Source organism: Stomoxys calcitrans, chromosome 1 (assembly GCF_963082655.1).
Source record: "Stomoxys calcitrans chromosome 1, idStoCalc2.1, whole genome shotgun sequence".
NCBI lineage: Eukaryota > Metazoa > Arthropoda > Insecta > Diptera > Muscidae > Stomoxys > Stomoxys calcitrans.
The window spans coordinates 3,720,462-3,730,788 of NC_081552.1; the positions used below are offsets into that span (position 1 = coordinate 3,720,462).

Here is a 10,327-nt window from a genome sequence, read left to right on the forward strand (position 1 = left end):
ACTCTAGGAAAATTTATACAAGGTAAAGTCATTTGCACAACAACACGAAATCAACTATACATCCAGGATGTATTGGGTTGTCCAAAAAGTAATTGCGGATTTTTTTAAAAGAAAGTTAATGCATTTTTAATAAAACTTAGAATGAACTTTAATCAAATATACTTTTTTTACACTTTTTTCTAAAGCAAGCTAAGAGTAAAAGCTGATAACTGACAGAAGAAAGAATGCAATTACAGAGTCTCAAGCTGTGAAAATTTTGTCAAAATTTGTCAATCCGCAATTACTTTTTGGGCAACCCAATATTAATTTACAGCTAGTGGCAGTTGCCCAATAACAAAATATTGAGTGCACTATCTGTCAAAATCTGTGATTAGTGCAACTCTGATTTTGTGTATGTTATTAGTTCGCGCAATCTTTCGTTGTTTGTGTGTGGAATGGTTCTTAACTATAATACACACGTTGACAGCTAGTGTACTTCGCGAGAAAAAATTATACTCAGCTGTTTGCGATTCACTACCTGGTAATTATGTCATGTATACATCCCCATGGTTGAATTAAGAAGACTGACTACTAGGCATATTTATATAAAACCCCTTTTATAGTGCTCCGGGATGCATTTGTAAGGTGAGGTCATGCGAATAGCTGATTCCATTTTTTTTTTATTATGTTTTGGTTTTCCTGTAATTCTAAATGCCAAAGGCTTGATAACACAGCTGTGATTTTTTCTCAAATCTTGAAGGAATGTTCTATTTGATCAGATATTTCACACATAAACCACAAAACAGTGTTAACAGGATGAGACTACAAATCTATAAAACAAAGTTTATTTCTAAAACCACCTTGACATTTCAGTTTACGGCATTTGCCACTCAAGGTTGTTACGTTGGGGGCTTTTTTGTAATTGTACCATGACAATGCTCTTTAAAACCGGATTTAATCAAGATATATTAAATTACAGGTAGCGGCAGTTGCCCAACAACAAAATATATAACGCACTATCTGTCAAAAGCAGTGATTAGTGTAACTCTGATTTTGTATATGTTACTAGTTCGCTCCATTTTTCGTTGTTTGTGTGTATTATGGTTCTTAACTTTAATACACACACACAACCAAAACTCGTTGACAGATGTGCACTTCGCGAGAAAAAATTGTACTCAGCTGTTTATGGTAATCTTGCGGTCTTGTGATTTTGCTTACATGTACATACCCGGGGTCATGGAGAAACCATTAAAGGTGATCTCATTTGTACAACAACCACATCATCAAGCTGATCGCCGTCTTGCAAACACACTCAACGAAATTTGTGTGCGTGTGTTTGTACGTGTGCGTACATGTGCAGAGAATATGCGAGAAAGAAGATAACAACAAAGAGAATGCCAACAAAAATCTGACATCTTAATACTGTAAAACCTGGTCGGCTGTTTACAGCTGCTCGCGTGAGTCCACCTTTTTAAATCCGCCTTAACCCGAGGTGGAAAAATAAGTATTTGTGGATGCATAAAAATAATACTTCTGAAATAAAAAAAATAAATGTTTCTTTCATAACAAGCTATTCGAATAAACCTGTACGACGTAATAACGATTGCAAAAGAACGTGTTGTGCTTTTGGACATGCAATTACAACAAAAACAAAATCGAGTAAGGAAGTAGAATAATGTACAGCACTCAAATGAATAGATATGATGGCTAATTGACGCATTAAGCCGCCTACAACTTACGCGCACACTATAAGAAGACGACAAATCAAAAAGATTATTATTGAAATCTCCCATCTCTCTAAAACATCAACAACTTCACTTTCAAATGCCTGAAAATTTCCCCGTGAAATATAAACAACACCAACAAGAACATTTTTACAACCAAGTAAAAGTTCTACAAACAAACATTCAACCATCCCATATTGACTACCACTATAAACAACTTTGTACTTAATAGAATGAGAGACAAACAAAGCAAGTCCTCCACCTCTCATACACGGACGATCATTTCTGCAACAAGAATTTCCCGAAATTTCAAAGACGAAGAAGTTAAAACTGCGACAATTAAAATGCGGAACATTTAAATTATCACTATAAAGCCTAGTACTAACTTCGACTTTTCACACGAACAACAGTCAAAACGCACTATAAAAAAAATGTTGACGAAGATAATGCGAACACATTCCGTGCAAGTGGTACTGAGTTCTTTTAGCAAAATAGTAGCGACAAGTCGCTGCATTAGTATCTGCAATTAAATCCAATAAAATAAAAAGTTTTTTATTGATGCAAAGAAATTTTCTTTAAATATATTTATAAAAATGTTATTTGGGAGAAGTTCAAATAAATTGGTTTATTGAGTTGATAACCGCTTTAATTAGATTCTGGGCTTTATCATAAATCCAAATCACAAAATTGTTAATCAATTATTCGAATTTGTTTTTAAGTCCGGTTTCCATGATTTTTTTAATTGAATGTACAAATTTCTTAATTGAATCATGTTTTTCAATCTTTCTGTGTAGTACGCACATGACCCATTGAACGGTGCTAGAAACATCTCCATTAGCGTTGCTTGTAAAGTTGGGTAGTTCCGTACAGAACTAGTTCATTAGAACTTATCCAAGTAAGGAACTGCTGGAACTAGGTCCATCTCTTTCCTTCTTATTTTACATGTACACTTTTCTTTTGGTCCCTTTTGTTTATTTGTTGAGCAGCTGATTGAGATGCCATATTTTTATCTTCATACAACAACTAAATAAAAGCGTCAACTTTTTAAAGGACAAAAACCGTGTACGTTGTGATTTAGGTGAAAGGAAAATAAATTATTCGTGGCAACCACATTAAATGGCACAAGCATAGAAACCAAGATATATATTTACAGGTAGCGGCAGTTGCCCAACAACAAAATATTGAGTGCCAAAATCTGTGATTAGTGCAACTCTGATTTTGTTTGTGTTACTAGTTCGCGCCATTTCTCATTGATTATGTGTGTTATGGTTCTTAACTATAATACACCACACACACATCCAAATCTCTTTGACAGTGCACTTCGAAAAAAATTATACTCAGCGGTTTACGGTACACTACGTGGTAGTTATATCATGATAGAAACGTGGTGGCATCCATATATTTTTTATTGTCAATAAATCAAAATTGTTTTGATGCGCTTCGATTCGTGTTTTTTAGCATCGAGACTTAATACGCGTTTAAAACAAAGTACAAAAAATGAATTTTAAATTCAATTACATATACAGTCTGTATGTTTTTATCTATATATACAATTAAAAATACTCATTTTAAGGTTCAGAACAAAATTCAAAGCTCTTTTTTGTTTTGTATGAAGGAATCAAAAAAGTGGATCGCAAATAAGAAAGGAGGAAAGGAACTAGTTCCTTTTGTGAAACGGAACTAAAATGCCCAAATCTAATTGCTTGACTCAACATCGCCAAATAATTGATATTTTAACGTCACCATTCAGTAACGAAAGGCACACCTTGCGAATATCTCCATTTATAAACCGTATCTCAATATTCGCTTTTGTGACCGCATCTTACCACATTTAAAAACAAGGTTAGAGGCAGGTGCGGTAAGATGATCATTTAAATACACACGGGAGTCAGCCTCGACACCAATACCTGATCGAGTTAAGCCTAGAATAGTTCCCCATAATCAAATCCCTGGTATGAACCGAATTGAACTTGATAAGCACAAACCTACCATCAGAAATGTAACAGCAGTGATTAATATCACTGGGGGCCAACTTGCACACGGCGCAAGCGGGAAATTTGTATCAATGGCTCACGAAGATTCGTAATTGATCTCGGCATGACACTAAAAAGAATGTTCGCGCGACTGAGACGTCTTTGCTGAACTGTTCCAACTGCCGTATTCTCTCACACAGCCTAGCATCAATATTAGCAATATTTTGCTGGCAAAATAGAATATCAGATTTGACATTCTGAATTGAAGCAATAGACTCATCCACCCACCATTAATTGAATATCCTGCAAACATTTCTGCATCTGCTCATCAAATTTTTGTTTCCTGGGCTCAACATAGTCATCAAAAAGCCCACGAATACAGCTGAGACGATCATCTGCTGCTTGCTCAGACAGGCCATCACCTACACTCTGCAAACCAGTAAGCAGCTCAAGCGCACCACTCTGAGATTGCACGGCGTCAACATAATTCGTTTGACTGGTATTGGATAATGTAGTCAGAACACCCAATACTGTAAAGTCCACGAGTGGTGAGCATGCGACAAACAGGACATTTCCAGCTTTTAATAATAGCTTGTTTAACAGATACAGGAACCAAGATTCAAAGACGAACAATAGCAATGGTAAAACAATTCAAATGAAATGGCGGCAAAACGATGCACCACACAGCAACAACAACAGCTCAGAGAAACGGCAACAAAAAACCACGAAATAAATGGTATCCGAGTACGAGATGCTATTAGCTTATTAGGCAGATGACAACAGCTTAAAACTCCATAGATGAACCCACGATAAGCTGAGTATTCTGCTCAGCTTTTCAGGCGGAATGCTGTCAAACTCCATATAAAAGAATGTCGGCGAAACGCATGGCGAAATAATTAAAGGTGGTCTCATTTGTACAACAACCACAAATCATATGGTGCAATCCGCCATGTTGTCATCAAGCTGATCGACGCTTTGCCTACACACACATAGAAATATGTGAGCGTGTGTGTATACATGTGCGTATATGAGCAGAGAATATGCGAGAAAGAAGATAACAAAAAAGAATATGCAAACAAAAATCTGTCAACTTAATACCGTCAAACCTGGCCGGCTGTTAAAATTGCTCACGTGAGACCACCTTTTTGAATGCGCCTTGGACGAAACGCTGGAGAAAAATGGGCGAAAAAGAAGTACTCTGTTTATAGCGAGGAAAATGGCAAAAAGAAATTTTAGTGGCAACGCTTGACATCAATGTCGGCTTCACTTTTGTTTTAATCGTTTCAATGGTTCTTTTTTTTCAATTTTTTTTGCCTATTAGGGCGAGATCATTAAATTTGACAATTTTCGTTTGTTTCTTTTTCGAGACGAGCTGAATGATCGAAGGTGCAAATGGAAAAGCAACACACACCAACCACTATGGGACGCATTTCGTCTTTGGTTAGAAAACTTTTCGACCATATTAGGTGTGATGGCTTCAAGACCGTGCGTTGGTATGTTGTATTTAAATCGTATTAATTGCGAAACGCATCTATGATACAATTACCACATTAACCAATCTCGACAATCCTGCTTATTAGCTGTACTTTTTCCAATTCATTTATTTTTTGTAATGGCAGACATTCTGTCTGTGGTAAATTACACTTTCTTCCTTACCACACGCTAAGACAACGGCAATGGCTCTCGCCGTTGCTCCGTGGTCCCAGGTTCGAATCCTGGCCGGACTCTGCCGAATTTTTAATTTTTTAAGTCTTTTTTGCCTGTTAGGGCGAGATCATTAAATTTTACAATTTTCGTTTGTTTCTCTTTCGAGACGAGCTGAATGATCGAAGATGCAATGGAAAAGGAAAGCCAAAGTTAGCAACATACACCAACCACTATGGGACGCGTTTTGTCTTTGGTTAGAAGACTTTTCAAACATATTAGGTGTGATGGCTTCTTTTTGTTATTTTATTTATTTGCGAAAAAAATAAAATCATAAGTGCAGATAAAAAATGTCTTTTGTGCCGGGCTGTATCATTATCAGTGTTTTCATTAATTATGGCAACAGGAGAGGTAAGCTGATTTAGCCCATGATGAATGTTCATGGAATTCATAAATTTCCTTTATCAATAGGTTTTCGTGTGTGGCCATCTTTTCGAGGAGTAGTTTCTGAAGCTTAAACGCGTAAAAGCATAAAGGTTCAATGCCAGAAGTATTACAGATGTAGTTATTGGATTATTTTTTGTACGGTTTTGGTAATTCTTGTTTATACATTTTCGCAGGATTTTCCGTTCGAAGATTTCTATCTATTTGGCTACTGATGGGGAAACAGTAAACTATATTGGAAATCCGTATGTTAGCACAGGTCTGATGGCCACTTTGTATAGCAACAACTTTGTGGATTGGGGTGTCTGCTATTTAAGATATATGTAAATGAACCAACAATTCTTTTTGCTTTCAACAGTGTTGACCGGGCATGTGTATTAAACTTCATCAACTTGTCGAATGTAATACCCAGGTACTTGATTTTGGATTCCATTGGGATATTAACGCCATCAAGGGCAATTTCCAATTCCTTACTTTGTTGAACTACATACTTAGGACATTTGCCAGATGCATTCCTTATACATATGACTCTGGATTTGTGTACATTTATTTTTATTCCCATGTTTCATAACAAATCTTAATGATTCTAAGGTGTTGCAGCACTTTAACGCGGGCGATTTCCGGCGATGTATCATGGGCGTATAATAGGCAGTCGTCTGCATATAGAATTGCCTGTGAGTTATGTGTCGTATAAGGAAAATCATGCAGGAAAAAATTAAAAAGATGTGGCGCTAACACATTTCCTTGCGGTACTCCACTATTAACAGATCCTATATCAGAAGAGGTATTTTGGATCTCAACACAAAATCTTCGATTTGAAAGGAAGCTGCGTATTGTTTGTACCAGGTAAGAATCAAACTCAAGGTCAATAAGTTTGTGTAATATGCCTTGGTGATTTACAGAATCAAAAGCTTTTGCAATGTTAAGGGAAATAGCAATTGTACATGTTTGGTTTCCATCGAAGCCGCTCGATTTTTTATTTTTCGTAGATGTAATAATGCTTTTGATTATCTTAATTTTGAAGGGCGTTAAATTCGTCATCAAATGTAAAAATGTGACGGGGTGGACGGATGATATCTTCAACTGGACGTGGGGGTAATCTTCTACTGAATGTGTTCGAGTAAAACTCGTGGAAATGTTGGGCTATATCGGAACTATTGGTGAGTATGTTATTATCATGGACAATTTGCTGACAAAAAGGTGATTTAGATTTCCCTGTGATTTGGTAAATCTTTTTAAAAGCGGATGGACCAGGTTTAATAGTTTGTAATTTTTTATTGAATTTTTCTGCTTGGTCTATGTTGACAGTTTCCTTTATTATTGTTTTTAGCAGTTGTATCTGATTAGAAAGAAGTTTTTACTCACTGCTTGTTCTATTTCCTGAACGATGAAATATCTTTTTTAATTCCTTCCGCCAAAGATGTTTAATTTTGTAGAGCTTTCTAGCCTTTTCGGAAATAGGAAATTTGTTGTTATAGATTTGAACCTGCTTTGTGTGACGATTATGTAGATCTTTAAATGAAGAGTTGAAATTTTCAATTAATGTATCTATTTCTTCATTTTCCAGGTTGGAAGAGCAAAGAGGCATAATACAGCAAGAAGCTGAGTCCACGTCTTGTATAAAATGGCTCCTGTTTGTATCCTTATATGATGTAAAAGTACGTGGAATTCCCATAAGGATCTCGAGATGATCTATACGGAGCGACAATTTGATTGGGAAATGATCCGAGAATGATGGTAAAGATGTTAAATGAAAATTTGGTACTATTTCATTTAAGAGATGAGGGCTAACAAGAGAATGGTCCAAAAATGAAGACCCATTTGGATATGATGGCGTAGAGTCACATATTAGAGCCACGTCAAGATTGTTGTCCTTTAGCCATCTTCGCAGAACTCTACCGTTTGTATTTTCTATTGCATCTCCCCATGTCTGACTTTTGGAGTTCAAGGATAAATCCATCAAAATTTCCGCAAATTTGGGTGAGTTTGGAAAGATCTGCCTCAGATTAATGACTTCGATAATTACATTAGACGTAAATCGATCCAATCAAATATTTCTTGCGGACGGTATTGTTCAAAATTCTATTTGAGCGAGGCAAGTATCTATTCCAAGATCGTTAAGGAAAATTCGGTTAAAATGAATCGGATTTTTAACAACAATGGCGACTCCAATCGATCAGTTGTCATAGATGAAATTATATCCGTCTAATTTTATCTTCTTTCTCTTCAGGTGGCACTCCTGTATGAATCCGATATCTGTCTTGTTACGCTGGATAATGTTCGTTAGCTCTATTTGCCGACTGGAATCAAGGAGAAACCTTACATTGTATGTTACAAAATTAAGCAACCTATGGTCCATAATTATTTCTTACTTTAATAGGCGCAAAAATCCTGTTGTGGCCTCGGGTTTGGACATAGTCGAATACTCAGAGAGGAATATGTTAACCTCTTGTTTCAGTGTCAATTCCTCTGGTTCTAGAAACAGCGAAGCCAGTTTCAGAAACTGTTCGATGACAAGAGGCTTGTTTTGCTGGAGATTATCTCGCAGTGAAGAACCTGATTGGAAAAGACTTGAGAATGTTTGCCCTGGCATTCTCATGGACATGTCCACAGCTCTATTTACGTTGGCCCTAGCCTGGGCCTTTTCTTCAGTGGCTTTAGCAATTCTTTGCTGGCGAGCAGCAGCATACTTTTTGTAAGTCGGACATCCACGCCAATTCGCTGTATGGCCTGTCTCACCGCAATTATTACAAAATGGATTCACCGAATCTTCCCTTTGACGTTGACACACGCCTGGGCCATGATCTTGATCGTACTTCACACATCTGTAGGCAGAATTGCAGTTCTTCGATATGTGCCCCCAACGCTGGCATCTATGGCAATGGATATCGGACTCTTTCTTTTTAGGCTTTTCCCAAGTGACAATTTGGTTCTGCAATCCTCTAATGGTAGATATGTCAGAGGTTTTTTCCTGACAACAAGGAAACTATGAAAAGACCAGTATCATTATTTTTCTGTGTCTTGTATTTCACTACATTGGCAACAGTATCTGGAATTTCTAATCTAATTCAGCTTTAATGTCACCTGTTTCAGTGTTTGCAGTAAGCCCTCTTACAACAAAATAAACCTGTTTCATTTCTTTCGGTGTGAAAGAATAGGAGTGTACTCCTTTATCTCGCAAAATCGCCATCATCGAGGAGTGAACAGATTATTTTAATTAATATTTTTTACCTTGAAAGAAGCAGTACCAATTGTATCCCTCAAGGAGTCGACAAGGGCTTTTACATTAACATTGTAAATAAATACCGGTGGGCACCATCTTGGTTTTGATTCACTATTGTTGTTATTGTTGTTTTTATTACCATTGGTTCCCTGAGTGATTTGATTTACTGGAGCAGAGGCGAAATTCACTTGAGTTAGGATGTTATGTTTTTTTAGGCTTTCTCTTAGTTCAAGACTTTGTAAATCCTTTATGTCAACAGTGGTTTCAAGTCGCTATCTTTTGTTGGCATTTGTTGATGTTTGCGCGGCTATATTGTTGTTGGTAGACACTGCCTTTGGTTGATGCCTCTTCCTCAGCGACGTCGAAGGCCATGTCATGTATAATTTCGACAGGAATCTTGTTAGCAAAAATTGAATTTATTTATTGTTTTACTTGAAAATATATGAATTTGTTTGTTTGTTATTCTTTGTTGAAAAAAAAGCACGTCAGGTTGAGTTCAGCGTTGCCTACTCAAGACAGATTTCAAAAGGTGGTGTCACGCGATATTAAGATGTCAACTCTGAAATTGCAATATTACATTCATGACATAATTATGTATATAGATATGAATAAATATATATATATATATATACATATATATATATATATATATATATATATATATATATATATATATATATATATATATATATATATATTTATATTTATTCATATCTATATATATAATATATATATTTATATAAATGCATGCTTGTCTCAGTGTACACGATAATTTGGTATATACCCATTTTCAAGATGATTCTTGGTGAAAATAGCCCACGAACAACACCTAAAATACACGCCACCAACAAGCACATGCAATGTTGCCAGGTGTAATGTAAAAATTGTCAAATTTATAACAGCGCAGCAACTTGCTGAGTTTCATTTTATGGAGAGTTTATACGGGACATCAAACTTTTATTCATAGACAGCAACTGCCTTGACCACTATATTTTCTCTTTTTGTCGCTCGCATCGAGTGCAAAGTAATCAAGATATATTCATTGTGGTCAAGGCAGTTGCTGCCTATGAATATATGTTTGATGTCCCGTATATACTGTCCATAAAATGAAATTCAGCTAGTTGCTGCGTTGTTATTATTTCACCATATTTATATAATACCTGGCAACATTGCATGTACTTGTTGTGACGTGTATTTTGGCTGTTGTTCGTGGTATATTTCCACCAGGAACCATTTTGAAAATGGGGATATACCAAATTATCGTGTGCACTCACACATACATATGTCAAAAAAAGAAAGCTGCCACATTTTCTAGTAAAATTTGGATTAAAAGTGCTTAA

General features: G+C 36.2%; 1 protein-coding gene across 1 annotated transcript; it reads left to right on the top strand.

Moving 5' to 3' along the window:
* Positions 1-8,022: 8,022 nt before the first annotated feature.
* On the top strand, positions 8,023-8,869 carry LOC131994301 (uncharacterized). Its single transcript, XM_059361030.1, has 2 exons — positions 8,023-8,090; positions 8,145-8,869. Exons 1-2 carry the CDS (start codon positions 8,041-8,043, stop codon positions 8,461-8,463), a joined length of 369 nt encoding a protein of 122 aa, XP_059217013.1. The 5' UTR covers positions 8,023-8,040; the 3' UTR covers positions 8,464-8,869.
* The last annotated feature ends 1,458 nt before the right edge of the window (positions 8,870-10,327 follow it).